Genomic DNA, 22,048 nt, shown 5'->3' with positions numbered 1-22,048 from the left:
CGGCCCCGGAAGCCCAGGCCCGAGAGGGCTCCCACCCTCCTCCCGTGGGTGAGATCTGGAGGCAGAGCAGTGGGACGGTGGGGTGAACAAGAGTATCCTGCGGGAGGAGTCCCAGGCTGTCACTGAGGGTCAGATCAAGTGCCCCTGTGACACAGGCTGGCTGCTTTGTGAAGCGCTCCCAGAACACGTGATGTGGACGTGCTTCTGGAACCCATTTTAGAGATGGAGACACTGAGCCTGCGTGGGTCATTTGCCCAAAGTCATCCCAGGTGTAAGTTGGGCTTGGGGTTAAGGTTGGGAGGCTGGAGGAGGGTTGGAGGGGTTTGGAGGGTAGAGTCAGGTGGGGGAGGACCCCGCCAGCTCCTGGAGACCCCCTTCAGGGAGGACAGCCTGGTGACTTGGGTACTCCGTGAAGAATTTTTTAAATGTTTATACTGGCGTTGATCATAAAGGAGTTTTAGCTGCGGAGAAAATGTTTACTGGCCTATCACTACTGAATTGACCCTTAGTAACTCACTGTGAACAAGGATGAGGTTCGGGTAGTGACTCCCCAAGACGGGGAAGACGGCGCTAGCTGAGGAAGGGCTCTGGGAGGTGCTCATGGGGCACCCGGGGGATCCCACAATATGAGCCTCCAAAGAGGTTTGCAAAATCTCTCATCCACATCAACCGATCCTTGTTCTGAAAGAAAAAAGGAAAATTAGCAGAGGCTAATTTAACCTGCCAACATGCGGCTCACTTGTCTCCTTTCGGAGAGCTGGGGCTGATCTTGGGGTTGGATCCACCAGAAGCAGCCCCCGACGTGAACAGGTCTCCGCAGGGGGTGGTGCAGGACACCTGGGCAACATGAGCAGGGATCCAAAACCCAAGGATTCTGACCACCCTGCCCCTGGCCTTGACCTTGTGCCAGGTGAGGCATTGGGAAGGCTTCCCCAGGCTGGAGTTAATGTTCCTCCGCTTGTGCACAGGATCAGCTCCAGTCTTGTTCCCCAGGTGCTCGTGCAGGGGTGGAGGGGCGCCTGGAAGACAAGGGACAGTCCGGGGGAGGCAGCATCTTCGGCCAACGCCTTGCAGCTGACCAGCCCGGGGGCGAGCACTGACCCGCTGCGCGCACCTCGCTCTTGGGCCAATGGCTGCTCTGAGGGTGACGTCCGCGTCCGGAGCCACCGCGGATCCAGTCACCGCACCGGGTCAGGACGGTGCGGACCCGCTGGGACTCTCGGCTCTCACGTATCTGAGATGCTACTGATTTCCACTGCGGCAGCCACGTCACGCGTGGCGGCCCGGAGCGGGGGTACTAGCCTGCCAGCCCGCGCTTGTCTGGTAGTGGTCGCGGCCTCCCGGCAGGGGCAACCCAGAGCCGCTGACCCGCGCGGCGGTCTCGCGGGGTCATTCGCATGTGACCGACTTAGCGACTGGCTGAGCAGAGAGGGGGCCGCGGGAGCTTACCCCGAAGCACAAATTGGGTGGATTAGGGAGAATTATTAGACTTCTTGCTAAGTGGGGTTGGGGTCCCGGGGAGGTGGTCTCGGTCTCATTTCTCCGGGGGGCGGGGGTGGGGGGGCAGCCCGCGGGGCGTGCGCGCGCGTCCTGGGGACTCGGAGCCAAACTTCAGCTCGGCTCCGGCTCCAAAATAAACCTCCTCCGCCCAGAGGTGAGGGGGAGTCTTATGCCTAGAGGCTGTTGCTAGAGAGTGAAGTCCCTAAAATGAAGTGAGAAGCACCAGGAATTTTTCTTTCTTTTCTTTTATCTTTAGTGTTCAAGGAACGTTCCACTGTCATTACTTCTGGGAGCCCGACTGGGTTCTGCCGGGCCACCGCTGCGGTCCCACACGGGCTCATCCTGAGTAATACTCGTCCTCCGGCTCATCTTCTATTTCTTCTTGCTCCGTGACTCGGAGAAATGCATTAGGATTTTGCTTTTGATTTTTAATTTTTGGACCGTTTGGTCCTGAGACTGGGAATTAGCAACCGCTGCCAGGTCCCAGGACCCGGTGCCGATGCTACTCCTTCCTCATTCTGACGTGACTTTTCTTGTTCTCGAGATTTGGTGGCTGAGGTCGATGTGGTCAGCATGGGTGAGAAGGGGACGGTCATCCGTCCGCTTGGCCAGGAGCTGGACGTTTGGTCTTGGACGTAGGGACCCTCTTCCCAGTGAGGACGTCCCTCCCTCCCCACGCCGGGCCTTTCCTCCTCCGCCTCCTTCCTCTTTTCTCCCTTCGTCCCTCGGCACCTCCTTCCTCCTGCGCTCCCTCACATGCGAGCTCCTGAGGGCCTATTATGGCCTCGGTCGTGCCCCGAAGAGACCATGCAAGGATGACACCCACTTCCTTGTCATGGAGCAAGTGCTTCTCTAAGGGCTCAAAGAGCCTGTTTTTTTGTTTGTTTAAATATTTTACATATTTAAAAGAGAGATCACAAGTAGGCAGAGAGGCAGGCAGAGAGAGGGGGGAAGCAGGTTCCCCGCTGAGCAGAGAGCCAGAGGCAGGGCTCGATCCAAGGACCCCAAGATCATGACCTGAGCTGAAGGCAGAGGCTTAACCCACTGAGCCACCCAGGCACCCCCGGGCCTATGTTTTTAACCTGGCTCTTCATCCCCTGCTTCTTCAGTAGCATGTGGGATACTGAGGAATTAAAGCAAAGGTACTCCTGGGATGAATGTGGATCCGTGAAGAATGCGGACCATTCCCATGGGAACGTCTCTGGGAGAGACACCGGGGAAAACACGGGGGAACCGCTCCACATGTTGATCTGTGGAGGGAGACAAAGGCCATTTGCCTCCAACTCTGGGTCAGCCCGGACAAGGCCGGGGCCGTATCTCCAGGACCGCTAGGGACTTGCATAAAAAGTCATCCTCTTAGATGAGGATGGGCTAGGCTTGCTGACGTGATGGTCCCATACTCGACTACGATCTTCTGTAATAAATCTATGAGAAGAGAGTTGGGGCTGGCCCACAAGCTAGCTTCAGAACAAAGGGTTTCCTCAATCATTCGGATCTTTCAATGAGAGCTCTCACATTAGCTTGGCATGAGATTTACCACGCCAGACTTTTCTTAGCTTTGTAACCTCTGTCCCAACGGAGCGACCTCCAAGTCAGTGTGGCCACTTGTGCTCTCTCCGAACAACAGGCCCAGGCTCGCTGGAGCCCCAAGTCTGTGGTGAGGAGCCCCGAGTTCGTGGCAATCACGGGCTGTGTGCTGGAGGGCCATCTGTCGGGTCAGCCCGGACTCCTGTGCTAAGCCGGAGGCATCAGGCAGGGGCAGGAGGAAGATGGATTTTGGAGCGTTTTCAGACGAGTGAGTGGGTAGTAGGTGTTGCATCCATGCGCCAAGCTACCTCGGTGTGCCTTCCTAAGAGAGCCCCTTACGAATGGCCTTTACGGGCTCCTGGAAGGCTCCGTCGGTTAAGCCTTTGCCTTCTGCTCAGGTCATGACCTCAGGATCCTGGGATCTAGGCCCACATCAGGGTCCCTGCTCAGTAGGGAATCTCCTTCCCTCTCTGACCCCTCTACCCCCACCCCTACTCATGCTTGCTCCTACTAACAAAATAAAATCTTAAGAAAAAAATGGCCTTTACCCTTCATCATTGAGAACATTTACATGATCTCTTGCCTGTGTTCACTATTGTTTTGTTTTTTATCACCAAATGATAATGAGGCAAGCTTGTTTGAGAAATGCAAATTAGGTCCTGAGTCACTCCACTGCTTGGGCAGGAAAGTTGAGCTCTATGTACTTCTTGGTCTAATTTTCTCCCAAACTGAGTTAACCTGCCTTCAGACAAAATTTGCTAACAGCCTCACTCATTATTACAGATGAATGTCACTGCCTCCAAGAGATGCTCACTTTCCCCTTATATAAGCGCCGCCTTTGATAATTAGTCCTGATAACACCAATATAGAGACCCCGATCCTTGACATATTATTCAATGACTCTTGGCAGAAAGGAAAAGCATCTCACTTGAATATGATAATATACTATAAAAATCTGTATTTTACTGCCTTTCGTGAGAAATTTAACTATTTGGAGAAATAATTTTATAGTTTACCTGGCTGATTTTACTTTACAGTTAACTGTTTGCTCTATTTTTAAAGAAGATACATGAAAATTGGTGACAATATACAACATTCTTCATGAACCAAACCTAGGAGAGATTAAATTTTGCCCCCAGTGAGATAGCTAAATTCAGTGGATTTTAATTACTTTTGTCCCCATGGGCTTTTTTTTTTCCTTCTTAATTTCTTACATTTTCCCCTTAGGTTGCACGATTAATTTGCAAGTTGAGTCCCATACTGTCCATGAAACAAAGCAATGTATGACAGATGAGGTGATCAGATGCCACCTTTGGACTGAGCACCGAGCAAGGTTTTTCTCATGTCGCCTGAGTCGGTGCGACGGAATGAGGGTCACCTGCGGTCACGCCTTTGCGCCGCCGGGTCGCACAGTGGTTCATCCCCAACTCCGGATCATCAGAATCCCTGTTTCTTGTAGAGAAAGGAAGCTCAGCATCGCATGAGGCCCTTTCCGTGCCTTGTTTTTCATTCTGGGGTTATTTAGAAATCGTATTTTCTTGACTCTGAAGGTAACAGCAGCCCATGGATACATTTTTACAGGGTAGCAATAACCTCTTGGAATACATGTTGGTTGTTTTTTTTTTTTTTCCTGTGAATGAATCCCGAGGCCTGGGAAGTCGCCCCTCCCTGCCCATCACATTTTCTCTATATTGCTTTCTCTAATAGCTCTTTTGGTGCTGAGATTCTAAACGTAAAGCTTAACACTCAACCAGGGTAAGCAACATTCTTAGGGAAAGCCGCCTTAATGTGGGCTTACGCATGAAATGGAAATGGCTTGTGTTATCCGTCCTTTAAAAAATTTCTAGTGCTCAGCCTCCATGAAATGGATTGCTTATGGGGAGATAATGTCTGTTCTATTCCTTTTTAAGTCTGTGAAAAATGTCATCCTGGTTAATAGGGTGATTAAAACTCTTTATGCTCCAGGAGATAAATGTGATTATGTTTGTCATACTCTACCCAAGATAAAGACAGCAAAGAAGGCAAACTTGAAATTCCATAACATTTCCTCTCTTCCATATCCAGGAACATTCAGAACTCAATACACAGATGGTACTTCACATAAAGAATAACATTATCTGTTCAACATTTTTCCTTTCCATTAACCAATTTAACAATATGCCTCTGGTATAAAAGGAATAGACAAATGACTAAATCTTCTGATATCGGAGTTCTGACTATAGAAAAATGCTTCGATCACACTGCTTGTTTTCCTTTCAACTCTCAGTTTCGTTACTCCATTTTTGCTTTTCAAATACGACTGGAGCCTATGCCTGGTGTCTCCTAGGGAGTCTGTCCCCATGTCAACGCTCCCTCAGCAGGTGATTCACGATCATTCTTATGGGGCCGCCCTGCCATGCCTCAAGAACAAAAGACGTACGGAAAGGGTTTGTAAACACGAGTCATGCCTCAGAAGTCTGTGTCCAAACATTCATTCCTCAGGCCTCCCATGTGCCAGGCCATGGGGGAACAGAGCACACCCACCCTGCTCCTGGACTCAGGCCAGTAACAGGAACACAGACTGTTCGGTTTGCTTCTGGCCTTTCCTTCCTTCAGCCCATTCAGAGGCTGGGAATCTTTTCTTAGCAGAGATTTAGTTAAAAATGAAAGCTGGGCAAAGAGTTTTTGCTACTCCATACGCCCTGATAAATTCCACGGTTCTTTCCTTTTAGTCCTGGATTTTTAACAGGTTACATATGATCTCAGATGCTGCTTACACCTGTTTAATTAACAATACAGCAACTTTAACAGGGTAACGTGGTCCAGAGAAAAATGTTACATTATGCACTTGACATTTCATTTAAAAATTTTCCTTAGCACTAAAAGGTTTCATTATAACAGAAAAATTTCAAATGTACTTTATTAAACCTGATTGCTAATTAAAGCCTAATTAATTATAAAGGAATTGCACTACTGATCTCCAACCATATTTTTTGGGATATACTGACATATTAAAGTAATTTCTTTAAAAAATGTTCATCTCCAGTAAAAATAATTGCACGTAGACATTATCCCCTGTTTTCTCTGAGAGGTCAGGAGGACAGGAAAGGGCTGGGCCTGTGTGTAGGAATCCGTCAGGAGGCAGTACTTAATACTGAGACTCAATACCTCAGTAACTTTCTGGTTAAAAATATTTGTTAAGCTAGGTGATAACTGGCCTATTTTTACATGAACAATTGAGGTGAAACTACAAACTATTGGTCAATGTTTAGGAACACAGAACCGACTCCTCAAAAAAGCACAATTTATATCCACAATTATTATTTTAGCATGACTGTCTCTGTGGGCTATCATAATCTGTTCCTGGCTTCTTCTCTATGTCTGAGAATTTCCAGGGTCTTGGGGTGAGCTCATCAGCTAACTGGCAAGCAGAAGCAAACCCAGGGCTGTGTTCCAGACGACGGAGCCACATCCGCTGCCTGACAGGGTTTCCCTGTGAACCTGTCACTGTGGAGTGGGCCTAATAGCAGCAAGCCTTCCACGCCCTGACAATTACATCCAACAAGGCAGGCTGTGGAAACTCATTTAATTAGACACAGTGAAGTACTAGTGCTGTTAGGAGTCTGTCTATAAAGATTTTCCATCATCTGTTACTACATGTTTATTTTTCCCCCAGGTACAAAACTTGGTTTTAGCCCTTGTAAACAGAAGGATTTCCCTTGGGATCTTCTCCACCGAGAGGTTATCCATGTAATTATTTTGCAAGAATCTTCCTAATTTTGGGAAAACCTTCACACACACACACACACTAAAGTAAAGCACACAGAATATAGGCCTCCTGTGCGGCACTGAACGCCATCCGTCCCATGGGTTCGGTCAGCAATGCACATGTCCCTGATGATAAATCAGGGGAGTCCCTTTGCTTCTGTGACATCTCCAAAGCCACCCTCTCCATGACGTTTGTTTTAGACTTTTCCCACCATGCTCATCTCATTTGGATTTCAATGCTTCCTCCCACTCAAGAGGCGATTCTGAGTTCTTGGGAATTGCTGGAAATATTGACTGCATTTTACTTCGAAAGTCTTTCATCTGAAAGAAGGAAAAAAAATCAGTTATCAAAATTAAAAGAAGGGGAAAGGAGCCAAAGCAATGAGAGAGAACCTGTTGCTGCCCCAATGATACTGCATTGCTTGTGGGTACAATAAAAGGTAAGGACTGTTCTTGCTACCTTAAAAGGAAATGAGAAACCTCTTTTCTTCTTCCTTTAAATAACATAAAATGCCATTCTAAATCTGGAAGGCAACATAATTTAAATTGTCAACTCTCCGTAATATTTATTTCCTACCAGAAGAATGCTATGTGTTGTTGGCTTTCATATATAAAGATACAGCTAAAAATGGGAGTTCTGGGTTTTTGCGGGGGGGGGGGGGGAGGGAGTTCTGTTTATCTTAACTACACCAAGAATTCTGGAGCCAAAAGGAAGAAATGAAGAGAAGAGACTCGGCAGGGTGCTCCACGGATGGAGGGCGCTGCTCTAAGGGAGGGCAGCACTCACTACGGGAGCTCGATCATCTTTCCACTAGATAGTCCGAGCTATACACGATTTGGTTCATTATTTAATCTATCTGGGCCTGCTGTGAATTCATAACTTCAGCTCTACAGCATGGCATGGCCTTACGGTATTCTCATCAGCCACATCCGAACTGCGTTTCTCAAGGATAAAGACCCCCTGAGAGCTGTGAAGCACCTTGCACTACTTGACAGCACCAAGTCATCTCTGGGTGGGTTGTTCTGAGAGTCGGCTGATGTTTTCTTACTTCACCTGGTTTTGAAGCTGGTTCCTTCCCTTGTCTCTAAATTCAGCCAGTGTGTCGTGTTCAGGCCTCGTCAAGTGCTAGGCATGCGCTCCAGTCCCTGCAGCACAGACTCTGGTACTGGCTAGACTTCTCTGTTCAAATCCTAACTCCACTACCTGGGGAAACTGCTTCCTGTCTCTAAGCGGTAGATCCCACATGTATAGAATGGAGATCGTCACCTGCTTACACGGTGGTGAGGATGCAAGCACAGCACCGAGCACGTGGTGTTCGGTGATCTACTAGCTACTGTCATGGCAGCATCATCAGTGCTGGGCTGCAAGAACACAGCTCACATGCATAGATATAATATGACAGATCTGTTGAAAACATTATAGTTCAGTGTCATTTTGGTCTAAGTATTCTAACATTGGGAGATCCAGGAGGTTACCTATTCTATGTAGTCTGTAGGAGGTCCGTGCCAACCATCTCAATGTTTGGGTCCCAGACACCAGGACCCAAGACACACACGTCCATGGCAGGTATGCCTCTCCCTAGCCCAGTCTTCCACGCAACTCTCCAGCTTGTACTGTGGCGAATCCTCCATGAGAGGTTGTCAACCAGAGGTAGTACTGAGGAGGGACTGGAACTATAGTTCCCAACAGCAGTTCTCAAACCCTGTCATGCCCTTTTGGTTGCCAAAACCACAGGGAACTGCTGTTTGCATTGGGGTTGGGGGAAGATTCTAAATAGCTAACGTACTGCTTTGGGGGCACCTAGAGTGCTCAGTCCATTAAGCATGTGCCTTTGGCTCTGATCATGATCCCAGGGTTCTGGGATTGAGCCCTACGTGGAGCTCCCTGCTCAGGGGAGAGCCTGCTTCTCCCTCTCCCTCTCTCTCGAGCTCTCTCTAAAATAAATTAATAAAATCTTCAAAAAAAAATTGCTTTGTCCAAAATACCAACATGGCCCCACTGAGGAATCTTTTGCATACACTTTCTCAGTTCAAAGACATCTCTGGTCAGGGTCTACGATGTGCTGCCTAGTTCTTTCCCTTTGCCGTCACTGGTTGTAACATCTGTCACAACTAAACATAATGTTTTCAAATGGGGTGTCAGAGAGCGAGGACATGAATCATTTACCATTTCACCTTCTCAGGGATGTGGGACATGGGCAGTTGTTGAGAAGGGAGGAGTCGGGGGGAAGCAGCTGAGGTCTGGGGAGGAGTAAAGGTTGGGCGTTCTACTTCAGCATGGGGGCCTGTGTTCCCATTTCCTCCTCTTGGACTGATTTTTTTCCCCCTTGCCTTTAATTTCCCAAGTATTGTATCATTTACTTGCTCCCAGAGTCATAAATGAGTTACTGAGCCACCACAAGGAATCATCTGAAGAAAGAGCCAATTAGGAATAGACAGGCTTCAAAGAGATATAAAGGAAGAGAGACAAGTGGACCATTCAGGCCTCTTCTTTAATTTTACAGCCGTGGAAATGGAAACCCAGAGTCCACATTTAAGTTTTATAAACAGGGCCTTATGTTGCTTTAAGCAAGGGTTTCACAGCAGGTTTTTAAGTTCGTACTATTTTTGTTATATGGATAGTAAATGAAAACCTTCAGGGTTTTTGTTGTTGTTGTTATTGCTTTTTTTTTTTTTTTTTAAACCTCTGTCAATTTCTGATGCAGTTTAGAGGTGTGGGTCTATCAGTAATACACTATCACAGGCTAACAGAACCTTCTGCTTAAAAATGTGCTTGAAAAACAAAAGGATAAAAAAATGTGCTTGAAAAGATTTAGGGGTTGAGTTAATTTAAGCAAATTTGATTATAACACCAATGTACTAGATTCCACAATAACATTGACAGCTACTGGCATAAACCCATTCCCTACCCTACATCCCAACAGTCTGGTGAGGCCAGGGCATGCTAGGAACTAGTCTCCATCCAGCAACTCAGTTTTACTCTGCAGCATTTTGCAAACTCTGGGATCTCTTCCCTCTTTCCTCGGACCAGGAAGAATTTGACCTTGGCTAGGGGTCACAGGGCTACCCTTCTAAGCAGGGCCACTGCTCTCCACAAAGACTAAGACAGGAATGGCACCCCCTGGGCAACAAGTCCACTGCTCAAGAACCTCATCCTTAAGTTCCAGTGTTTGTGTCCCGCAGTGATGGGTTGTCATATTATTGGAAAGTACAACTTCCTAAAGGCAGTTCTCAAATACAATGTCATGACAATTGGGAAACCTATTGTAAGTACTTCGTCATAATATGGACATTCTAAAGACTGAGTATGAGCAACTTTTCAGACATCAGAACAGATTCAAGACTGTGCCTCTGACAATGTTACTGTCGTTCACACTGCAACAGCTTTGTAAAGGGCCATAAAGCCAGGGTGCCGGCAGGAGACCTGGGACACGGCTGTGCGTTCATCATGCGTGTCTTGGCAGGAAAAAAAAAAAAAAAAGACTTTTGGTCATATATGGTGTGCTGAAAAACTCCTTAAAAGCTGCTATCTACCCAATTAATTTTAGAAAATCCTTATAGCATCTATTCTTAAAAAAATAAGCAGTTATTGGAATAAAAAGCTCAAGCTGTAAAATGTCTTTGCCATTCACCAGCTCCTTTACTTCAATTACCTCTTGCAGGACGTCAATGCTGGACGTAGCATGACAAAAGCTTTTTAGGAACAAGTGATGAGAAAGCCTTCAGATAGGTCAATAATTATGGTACCAAGAGTAATTCTGAAGAACCTGGAAATTCAGCTTCTCCATAAAATAGAGTAAGACTCTGTTTCTTGAACAGGAATAAAAATGTCTGCCATTTAAGATGACCTGGATGCCAGGCACTGAACCAAGTACGGGGCTATTACTTAGTCTTTACAATTCCATGCAGCAGAAATGAGAGCCGGCACTTTGCATATGAGAAACCAGAGGTCAGAGAGGTTAAACCAGCCATGGTGACATGTTTTCTAAGTACAACTGACTGACGCCCTGGGCTCTTTCACCACAGCCACGCTGGTCCCGTGACCTGGAAAACTTGGTACCTCTAGAACCTCTAATCACATACCAGCTTTCACTAAGAAGGATTTCAAAAGCATACATACTCCTACAATGGCTACCACTTTATTTAAAATGGCATGGCAGGTTATTAGCAATGTTCCCTGATAACCAGAAGTCGTGGACTTCTAGACACAGGGGGTTCAACTTCTCCACCCTCTTGAAGTTAGGTAACCATGTGACTAGTTCTGGCAGAAGAAATGGGCATCACATCCAGGGTGATGCATTTAACCGCAGCTGTTTCCAGGCCACTCTTACCTTGCCACGGAAAAAAGGAAACCTGTGTTACTACAGAGGTGCCTCAAGATCAAAACTGTCCTTGTGTAGGACAGTTCCCTTAGAGAGACACACGTAAACCCACACTGGATTTTATAAGAGAAATAAACCTTTGTTGTTTTAAACCACACATTTGGAGACTGTTTCTCACTGTAGCATAACCCAGTCTATCCTGACTGACATAGTGAAGAGAATTACAAAACAGACCTAGGGCATCCTCTGATCCCCTTCAAAATTATGTTAAATTTGGCTGAAACATGGTTGAATGAAAACTCAAGCACTGGGCTAAGGGGAAGAGGAACTCTGTGCAGTTAAGCTTAAATGGCTCTTAGAATCAGCTGGAACAACCAAACCACCATTCTTCCTACTTTCCAAAAGCCTGGTACATCAATTTGTCCCACTCTATGTACTACTTCCTGGGTAATCAGAACATTTCTAGATGTTTCCAATAAAATAGTATGGGAGCTCTGATCACTAGGGTAAAGGGTCATTTTGGGGGGCAGACTGCTGTCCTAGATCTTCTCGATAAAATTCAACTAAGGAGGACTGGCTTTATTTTTTAAATTTACGTCAGAGAGAGAACAAGCAGGGGGAAGAGTAGGCAGAGGGAGAAGCAGGCTCTCCGCTGAGCAAGCAGCCCAATGCAGGACTCGATCCAGGATCTTAGGATCATGACCTGAGCTGAAGGCAGACGCTTAAGGGAATGAGCCTCCCAGGCCTTCCAGGACTGGCTTTAGAGAGTATTTGCTGGTACCGTTCAATTTTGATTACCCCTGCTGATAGCCACATGGATCTTAAAATATGGTTAAAGACACCGTATTATTTATTTAATATTCAATTGCATTAGGAAAGCTGACATGAATTTAAAAATCTTTCTCAGGGTGCCTGGGTGGCACAGTTGGTTAAGCATCTGACTCTTGGCTTTAGCTCAGGTTGTGATCTCAAGGTCTTGAGGTGGAACCCTGCATCGGGCTCTGTGCTCAGCAGAGTTGGCTTGAGGTCCTCTCTCCCTCTCCCCCTCCTGTGTGCTCGCTCTCTCTAAAATAAAGATATTAACAAAAAATTTTTTTTAAATTTTCTAAGTTATTACATCATTTGGGTAAAGGCCTGACAAGCACCTTCACTTTCTCCTAAACCCTCACTGTTATCAGATGAATAAAGTTTAGCATCTATAGTAAAGTCCATTGATCAAGGAATGAAAAGTGAATGTGTAACTTCCTGAGAAATACAATCCTTGAAGTACTCATTAAAATAACCAATTTCTAGGACACTAACAGGGCAAAATTGAAACACAAAAGCTTTCTGCTAGTGAAGTGAACTAGCAGCAGGGACGAGGCGGGAGCATCTTGGGGTCAGGGCCCAATCTGCTGGTAAGACCCGACCGAACAAGGACAGTCTGTAACACACTTCCTGATTTAACCTGCTAACAGGTCAGGTTCTCAGAGGCAGTTCTAAAATAACGTTAGTCAGGCTTGGTTTTTAACAACTCCAAAATCTAAGTGTACCTCCTTTCCCTGCTGACTAAGTGACAGAAACACTTGCCATCTCTGTTAGGCCTCTTTCTAAAAGCTCTGTATTTTACTGCATTAAACACTTTGTAACAACTGCCAACCAGATCACTCCTCTTTTCACATTTTAACCTAATGATCCTGCTTCCCTGGCATCCATACAAGAGTACGTGTATGCATATGCCTCTCTACCCCCAAATAAACAGGACCTACTTGCAGCTCCCGTTTTATAATGCCTTTTTTTTAAGGCCCAGGTGACAGACTGTCACAGTGGAATGAAGACAGCTTATGGCTTCATTACACAAAGTACTTCTGTAGGTACATTTATTTTTACATTGTAAAGGAAGTTACAACATCTTAAAAATGGTAAATAAACATAGTAAGTATAAGCCATCCAGAATGAAAGAACATGTACTTAATGAAAATTATCATTTCTATAACACAAATGCCTATATCCTAATCCTTTTTGGACCAAAGAACAAACACACACACACACACACAGCACGTGCTGGTACATCTGTGGTACAGAAACACCTTCGATGCGGTCACTTAGGAACTACAGGAGAAAAAAGCATCCTGACATCTAGATGCTAAAAAAAAAAGGCTTGGGGGCAACTCACTCTACTTCCTTATCCTGTTTCCAACTTGTAGAAATTCAAGCTTATAAAAAAAAAATTTTTTTTTTTTTTTTTTTGACAAACAAAACCCTGTAACTACTACTTCAGAAAGGTAGTTTCCAACAACTTTAAAGCTTGAGCTCCTTCTGAATTTCCCAAAGCGTTTCTGCACTCTTCTTCAGACAAGCCTCTTCTTCTGTGGTCAGCTTTATCTTTATAAGGTCTGTAATACCATTCTCTCCCAAGATACACGGAACACTGAGGAATACTTCTTCATTTATTCCATAGAGACCCTTAACTAATGTGGAAACTGGATGCACTCTTCTAAGATTCTTCAAAATACTTTCTGTTAAATCAGCTACAGATAGGCCAATGGCCCAAGAAGTATAATCTTTCATTCTAATAATCTCATAGGCACTAGCGACCACATCTTTGTGGACATTCTTCCACTGCTCAGGATCTTGATCAGTTCCTATGGCTGAGTTCAGGTTCTTCAGAGGGACACCAGCGACGTTCACTCCACTCCACACAGGCACACTCGAGTCTCCATGCTCTCCCAGGACCCACCCATGACAGCTTTCAGCGTGGATACCGAGCTTCTGCCCAATCAAGAAACGGAAACGGGCCGTGTCCAGACTACAACCACTTCCAGTAACACGGTTTGGGGGAAATTCGCTCAACTTCCAGGCCACGTAAGTTAGTATATCCACTGGGTTGGAAACAACGATCATTTTGCAGCGAGGGCTATATTGGGTAATACTGGAAATCATTAATTTAAAGATGTCCACATTTCGATGGACTAAATTCAGCCGTGTTTCCCCTTTTTCCTGGCGCGCCCCTGCGGTGATGATCACGAGGCTGGAGTTTGCAGTGACGAGGTAATCTGTGCTGGACACAATAGTTGGCATTTTCACGAAGGGGCTGCCATGCTGAAGATCCATCGTCTCCCCCTTCAGTTTGTCTTCATGAACATCCACAAGGGCAAGTTCATCGGTCAAGCCCCTTAACAGGATGCTGATAGCACAGGCCATGCCAACCGATCCGGTTCCGATGATGGAGACCTTGTTGTGAGGCACGGCCTCCTCGGAAGCGAAGTTCTTGAGAAGCTCGCACCGGACGGTTGCCATCTTGCACACGGGGGGGACGGCCCAAGCGCCCGTGAGAGGGAGGCCCGCCGCCCGGGGGGGACAGAGCCAATTCACTCTCCCGGCGCCCACTCTCCGGCCGGCCCGCAGGACTCCCACGGCCCGACTCATGGCCACTCACTCGAGAAGTGGAGGGAGAAAGGAGGGAAGCGCCAGACAAGCTCCCAGGCGGGACGGAAAGTTGCAGGTGACCCTTAAACGTGCCCTCCTCCTGCAACTGCGGCTGTGCAAGCCCGTGGCGGTTGGGAGCCCCCGCAGTCCACTACTGCGGCTGCGCAAGCCCGTGGCGGTTGGGAGCCCCCGCAGTCCACTACTGCGGCTGCGCAAGGCCGTGGCGTCGGCGGGCCCCGCGGACCACTACCGCAGCTGCGCAAGGCGGCCGGGCCCCCAGGAATCGCCAGGGCCTCCGGGGAAATTTCTGCGTTGGACTCGGGTGGGAAAAGGACTTCTCTAGCAGATGAATTCTGAAGTGAAAGTTTTATAAACACGAAGTCTCTGCAACTTTTAACGTGAATAATGGACCACCCAAGACCCCCGGGATTACTGATTTTCTATTTTTGCTACAGATGCCAAGTAAAAAAATCCCAATATGTACAGATAAAAATAGGGTTATCTTTTCTGAAGTGTATCCCTGCCGGGACGAATAAGGTGTGTGCGCCGTCTCCAAATGGCCGCCTTCACCATTTCTCTGCGTAGGAGAGGTGGGGCTCCTGACTTCGGCTGTACCCCACTTGAGAACTTTCTATTTGGAAAGGTGCCACCGCCTTCATACAGCCACGACCATGACCCACAACTGCTGGGAAGTCACAGCAGCGACGACAAGGGGAAGTGGCCGACTGCGCGGGGTCCGGCGCGAAAACTCACGCGGACGCTGTTACTTCCTTCTCAGGCCAAAGGCAAGGCTGGGATTCCGAGTCCTGATTAAAAACGACTTCTCGAGTCGAAAGGTGGGGAGATAACCTTCTATTAAATATTTCATATTTAGGACTGGGAAAGCTATTCTTACCCTTTCTGCCACGGAAATGCAGTCTAGAAAGACAGGAATAATCAGAGGAGGTGGTGAGCGGAGGAAAAGTGTGGCTATTAATGGGGCTCCTGCCATCCTGTTTCGGTGTGATTTAGCACTCTAGCAGGGACCAGACCCCCCATGTGGAACGTATGCGGTCACAAGCCCCATGACACACACAACGGTGAGAGCACCACATACCTAAGTTCCATCCACAATAGTGGTCAGATTTATGGTAACCATTTCTCAAAATCAAATTGAAAACTGGAATTGCTCAAATGATCATCTTTATTTAATGGTGGCTAACATCTTCGAGGGATCCTTTTAAAGGACCAACTTTTGATAGTTTCTTTTATCCCAGTCGTAATTGAAATGTTTTAACCTGATGCCTGTTCCCACCTTCTTCCTATAATGATTCCTTTGACCAGTCAAGTCATTTTCCAAGATAAGTGTTCTTGAGGATGAAATTCAAGCACATAAAGACTCGTAGCTAAATGACTTCTTTCTAAAGTAATTTTCTTTCTAGAGTTTGAACCTCTTCAGAAATAAAATCTCTGACAGCTGCCTCTTCAGTTTTTCCCCTTAGCCACAACTAAATCAATTTTGAGAAAATAACACTCTCCAAAATAAAAATACCTCAAACAAAGCAGCTTTTTATTTACAGTAAGTCTTGAGGTAAGAAGGGAATAACTAAGACAGACAAAGAGACGTACATGACCCCCGGAGCAGATTTAGGTCTACTCAAAGATGTGCAAAGCCAAATACAGCCAGATAGCTCCCTAATGACCTGTCTTCAGTGGCTCTTTATTCCTTTTGAATGGAAAACCTAACTCAAATTATCTGTTCAAAATACAGCATAATACAGCTGATGGCAGGATTATGCTGATTATGCTTGACGACATCACTTAGGAGGGAGAAAGCAAGAAATGAAAATGACCAGCAAGTCTTCTGGATCAGCGATGGTTCCAAGTAAGTCATTCTCTTCCTTCTGCCTAGACTCTTCCCGCAGGTCCCCTGCCCTTTTTCTAGCTAGGGGTGCAGTTCAAATATTCCACCCTCTTGGTCTCTACAATCCCCCAAGCAGAAGTGACTTTTAAGAATCCTACGCCACCAATGTCTTTTGTACCTCTCTTCATTGTGGGATTTATCACACACTATTAAATGTAATTACTTAGGAACTTGTCACTCCAAAGAGATCACCTTTTATTTAGAGCATATCACGACCCTTTAGAACAGAGCTCGGTAAGTGAATTCAGTAAATATTCATGGTAGAAAAGGAGTAAAGAACCCAGTGAAGTAAGGCCAGAGCGCTGAAAGGTGAGAGAAACAGAAAGGCACAACTGGAGAATCCACCTGGTGCCAAAGTTTTAAATTAAGGGGTGGGTAAAATGTGTAGGTACCTGTTTGGGGTTTCTTAGCAAAGCTGATGTATACAAGTCAGATAAAGATATGGATAAGCTAAAAGATTTCTTAGCCATTTTCAAAGCCAAAGCCAATACCTACCAAGTCAGAACATACAAAAAAGAAATTCTGCAGCACTAGACACACAGTAAAACAAATGCTCAATGGCAGAGAGAATATTTTCATCCTGTAAAAAAATGTTTCATTCTTTGGAAAGCTTTTATAAAATAACCACTGCACAAAACCCTTGATATGAGAAAGAGAGAGAAGCTGTGATGAAAGTACTATTAATTAATATTATAAGCTATAAACTTATCAGCAAGTAGAGCATTATATAAACATAATTATTTTAAAAATCTTTCTGATTTAAAAATCATAAATTGCAAATTATAGTTTTAAAACAAATTAGTGGGCTGTGATTCTATTGCTCATATACTAAAATCTATATTTACAAATACCAGCACCTTAGAGCATTTTCCTTTGTCGGTGATATGGGAATGCTGGGGAGGACAAAAGTAGGGCCACAAAGCTCTTCTCCTAATAAAACAAGGGCAGACTTGACGTCAAGTCAAAACACTGCAATCAACTTGCACTGATGGTATTCAAATATCGTTAACAGGAATTGGCAAGGTCATCTAATAAAGAATCCAAATCTCAATTGTGTTCTTTAAGGGCATTATCGACACATAATTTTTTTTTTTTAAAGATTTTATTTATTTATTTGACAGAGAGAGATCACAGGTAGGTAGAGAGGCTGGCAGAGAGAGAGAGGGAGGGGAGCAGGCTCCCTGCTGAGCAGAGAGCCCGATGTGGGACTCGATCCCAGGACCCTGAGATCATGACCTGAGCCGAAGGCAGCGGCTTAACCCACTGAGCCACCCAGGCGCCCACGACACATAATTTTTGATGCACTTAGAAGAGCCACATGCATTTATCTTTCAAAAGTGAAATATTTTAACGGAGCACAAATCACGAAAAACAAAGAAACTAAAATTCACTAATAAGTGTTTAAATTTCCCAATTTGTAGCTAAAAACTGACAAAGCTTAATTTTATGGATTTAGGCTCTAAATAGATGTGTTTTTATTAATTCACTGCAATTATTCTCTGTGGTTGGATTAATAGAAATAATACTGTAGTCCCCGATAGCAGTTCTATTCATCTAAAAAAAAAAAAAATGACATGAAGAATATGTTTGTACATGGAAGTTACCTTCAATTTAGGTAAAAACTTAAATTTACCTAAAACTTAAATTCCACCTAAAGGTGGAAACTTAAGTTATTTTTTACAGTCTCAAAACTGCCAGAATAGATGAACTCCTTATTTGCCTCAAGAACCCATCCAGGCGAAGAACAGAGTCAGCAGCAGAAACAGAAGAGAGGAAGGAATGTTCAGTGGCGAAATTAGCAAGGTCAAGGCTCAGAGGCTAGAAGGACATGGCCTTTCGGCAAGGCTAGAACTCTGAGTGCAATAAAGAGAGAACCAGCCAGAGTCTTGAGCGATGCGTTGTGGACATTTGCATCAGATCCTTTTTCTGGGGCCAGTCCCGTGCAGTGCAGGCCACCGAGCTGCACCCCTGGCCTCTATCCATGGAATGCCAGAAAACCTCCACTGTCATGATAATCAGAACTGTCTGTGGATGTTGCCAAGTATCTTTCTTCTGTGGGGAGGGGAAGTCAAAATGCCCCCATTAAGAACCAGCGGATTAAAAATGAGTAGGAGCGAGACCAGAGAGCAACCAAACCATTTCAAGGAACTTGGATTTTATTCTCCAGGGAAGAGTGGGCCATTGAAATGGCAGAAACAGTGATCAGATTTCATCCAACAGATGTCTCCTGGACACATTCTCCATGCTAGGTGCTCTATCAAGTGCTGAGGTTACAACAGTGAACAAGACAAATGAGGTCTCTATCCTCTTAAAATTTACATTCTGTGAGGACAGATAAGACAAGTAAATGGTCAAAAGAACTTCATTTTGCAACAGTGCTGTGAAAAGAAGAAAACAGGATGCTATCCGAGAGGGACCGATGGTCTGGGGAAGCTTCTCGGGGGAGACGAACGCAAACAGGGTTGAAACTCTACAAGCCAACACAGAGCCGCCAGGCCAGCACCTGGGCAAGGAGTCTGCTGGACCAGCAGGAGGAGGGGCCCTCAGGAGGAAGGCTGGCGTGCGGTGGGGGGCAGGGGGGTGTCTGCGGGTGGGAGGGGTGACTGGGTGGTCCAAGAGGAGGCCGGCTGGCACGTGGGGCTACGTCCCACAAGACTTCTTCACGGGGAGCCTCTGAAGCGTTGTTCAGAGTGACGTCATCTGACACTTTACAAATCTCTCCAGCTGCTGTGTGGAGGGAGAGTTCGGTGGCGGGGGGGGGGGGGCAGGGGGGTGTAAAGAAGAGGCCGGAAAACTCTGCGAGGCAAAAGATGAATGCAATGGCGAGAGATGAAAGGGGCCAGGCCGTGTCTGGCAGCACAGCCAACAAGCAGGACTTGCCCGTGGATGACATGAAGGGAATGAAGGGAAATGAGAGAAGCCAAGATGATGAGTCTCTGCTGGGTTCCGGGCTTGGGCAGCTGGAGGCACGGGAGGGACGCAGCCCGCACGGGAGCGACGAGAGGCGGTGAGGAGACCGAGAGCTCTGAGTGAGACCCAGGCTGCTGCGTGCCTCTGGGCCACACCACTGCTGATGCGCAACAGGCACGTGCAGGGCAAACCCGACGGCCGACTGCGCAGACTGTTCAGATGCCGAGGACCACAGCTGGGGCTGACGGACCAAAGGAGTAGTTGGAGAAAGATGGGGAACATCAAGAGAGAATCTGCAGAGGCGGGAGGAGCTGTACACACAGCTGTACAGCTGTACACACAGCAGCGGGGGACTGACAATCAGCAAAGGCTGGGGTACTCCTGGGAGCGAGGTCCTCCGACAGATGGACGTGATGGACCTATGCCCGCGGCACGGACACCTCGCCCACGGTGACATGAAGAAAGGCAGAGTGAGTGGTACAGATGCAGGATGAACCCTGGGGAAGATGAAGGCCAGAGCCCTCTCGCGGTGTGGAGAAAGGACTATGGAGAGACCGGGTGGGAGGCAGGGAGGAGAGGTCCGTCGTGACCATCCTGGGGCAGGGACAATGGCAGTGGGAGTGTGGAGAAGCAAGACGTGCTCAGTGATTAGATACAGGGGTGAGAAAGAGTGTGGTCGTGATGAGAATCCAGCTTTTCCCTCCGGGCGGCTCTACGGATGACACGGCCACTCACAGTGAATGACCCAGGAGTAGGATGCTGCGTGGGGACGGGGGCAGGGCAGTAAATAACATTCATGTGGGAACACACGTGAGACCTGCAGGACATGCAAGCATCGGTGTCTAGCAAGTGGGTCCATGAGCAAGGAGCTCAGAAGTCGACTAGAGACGCAGACCTGGCAGCCTTCTGTGTGTGGATGAAGCTAGAGCAGAGGGACCCTCGGAGCAGCAAATTTAAAGGCAAAGTAAGGAACCTAGCATAAAATGTATAAAATAGGCAGCAGCATTTCAGAAGGAAATGGAATAGTGGGAAGGAAAAAATAAGAGCCAAACTAGGATTGAGAAAAATTACAAAAAGAATGAAGAACTATAAAAGGCAAGTATCCATTAGCACAAGAAACAAACAATAACTGATATATATCCGATATATAGATTTGGTTCACTAAAAATTATAGAAATTATGTTCAGCACAGTCTACACTGTGGAAAGATACACAGCACATTAAAAAAAGATTTCTTCTTAAAATCATTTCGGTCAGGAGAATTCAATTTGAGAGACCACTTCATTATCAGATATACTGGGAAACGAAAAGTAATATATAAAAATATATCAACATATACATATAAAAATGTTTTATAGATTCCTAGGTATTTCTAAGTGACCAACCAATAATGGGTACCTTTTAAAACAAAGCGTAGGGAGAAGCATAGGCTATTGGGTCTTCGTTCCACAGTGCCTTATTTAGAGAGATCTGCTCATCTGAGTCCAATTTTCTATGCTCCATATTGAAATAAGGACAAAGAAAAAGAAAACCCAAATGAAATCAAGGATATTTTTCCTCCAGTGGAATAAGGCCAGGAACATTCCTGAGGTGATTAAGCCTGATTTGTGTCAGGCTTTGGAACAAGAAGGCTTTTATGGCAGAGCTTATCTTTTCTAATAATTGTTGCACATTCCCACTTTATAAAATGCTTGGGTCCTATTTTACTTATAAAAGGAAACTGGTGGGTTTTTAGAAGAGGTATTTTGGCAATATGCCAATAAAAAAAGCTGTCGGTTTTTTTTTTTTTCTTTTCCTGCTCCCTTGGCTTAGGGGGGGGGAAAACCCACCTCAGAAAACAAAATACAACATTGGTCATTATCTCCCATTTTAAACTGAGCAAGTGCCTGTGATTCGGTCTCTCTGTCACCAAATTCCTTTCCACATTACATCGAGTGCCTCTTACCACCGGATGCCAAGCCCATTAGAGCAGCAGTGAGTGGGAAATAAGGGTTATAGAGATGTTCTTGTCACCTCAGACCTAAATTTAAGTGATGCACAGTGCCACTTCCAATTAATTTAAAAATGATTCCAGGAATATATTCCTCAATGCTTACGTTGTTTGAAGGCCTTCAGCTTGACAGACAGAACTGCCTGTGTCAGATCATGATGACTCTGTGTTCTAGGAGTTCTAGGAAGATCCATCAGGAAGTGGAAGTGAAGCTGGGTGTGCTGATGTTATGGTAATCAGAGTCAGGAACTGAAGTTTGCTTCCTGGGGACAGAAGCTGGTAGAGATGTTCGGAAGCTCTCAAATTAGATTAGGCAAGGATGCAGAAGGGACATATTTTAGTCACTCCTCTGACTTCCCCTGCAGATCCCTCAGAAGTGGTCACCATTAAACAATTTGCCAGGAAATGGATTTGTTTTTAACCTCTGACCGGAACCAAAGCAAAGTACAAAGCATACAGTCTATTTCCTTCTTAAATATCTTAGATATTAAAAACCTCTAAGCTTTTTCATAGTTTTATTTATATATGTGGTCCTAGCATTCACCTACAATGTTGCTTCATTTGAGACAAATAACTTAAAAATGGTTCAGAATAAACATATTTAATATAAGATCTACCAGATACTGAAATCAGCAAAAAAGCAAAAGAAAGAGATTTTACTGTAATTAGCAAAAGCCCTCAAAGCTGGTCATAAGGTCATTAAGAAATGAGCATATACATTAACATTAAAAAGTATACTTA

At 45.8% G+C, this 22,048-nt stretch overlaps 2 protein-coding genes across 2 annotated transcripts in view; both read right to left on the bottom strand.

Annotated features, from left to right (window-relative positions):
• Positions 1 to 5,054: 5,054 nt before the first annotated feature.
• The window catches only part of TMEM242 (transmembrane protein 242), a 29,955-nt gene continuing 12,961 nt past the window's right edge, over positions 5,055 to 22,048 (bottom strand). Inside the window, exon 4 of the mRNA XM_082729583.1 lies at positions 5,055 to 7,095. Within this exon, the coding sequence (XP_082585709.1) occupies positions 6,997 to 7,095 (99 nt within the window). The 3' untranslated portion in view covers positions 5,055 to 6,996. The remainder of the gene's footprint in view (positions 7,096 to 22,048) is intronic.
• LOC309864226 (L-lactate dehydrogenase A-like 6A) lies at positions 12,929 to 17,458 on the bottom strand. The gene has a single exon (XM_082729582.1). The coding sequence runs from the start codon at positions 14,502 to 14,504 to the stop codon at positions 13,377 to 13,379; it is 1,128 nt and encodes a 375-aa protein (XP_082585708.1). The 5' UTR covers positions 14,505 to 17,458; the 3' UTR covers positions 12,929 to 13,376.

The sequence above is a fragment of the Mustela nivalis genome, assembly GCF_964662115.1.
Source record: "Mustela nivalis genome assembly, chromosome: 5".
NCBI classification, from domain to species: Eukaryota; Metazoa; Chordata; class Mammalia; order Carnivora; family Mustelidae; genus Mustela; species Mustela nivalis.
The sequence above is the reverse complement of the archived record's forward strand: the minus strand, read 5'-3'. Positions and strand labels throughout refer to the sequence as shown.

What these genes read in the sequence shown, in the direction of transcription:
- LOC309864226 (XM_082729582.1), bottom strand. Translation starts at nt 14,504, where the DNA reads ATGAGTCGGGCCGTGGGAGTCCTGCGGGCCGGCCGGAGAGTGGGCGCC.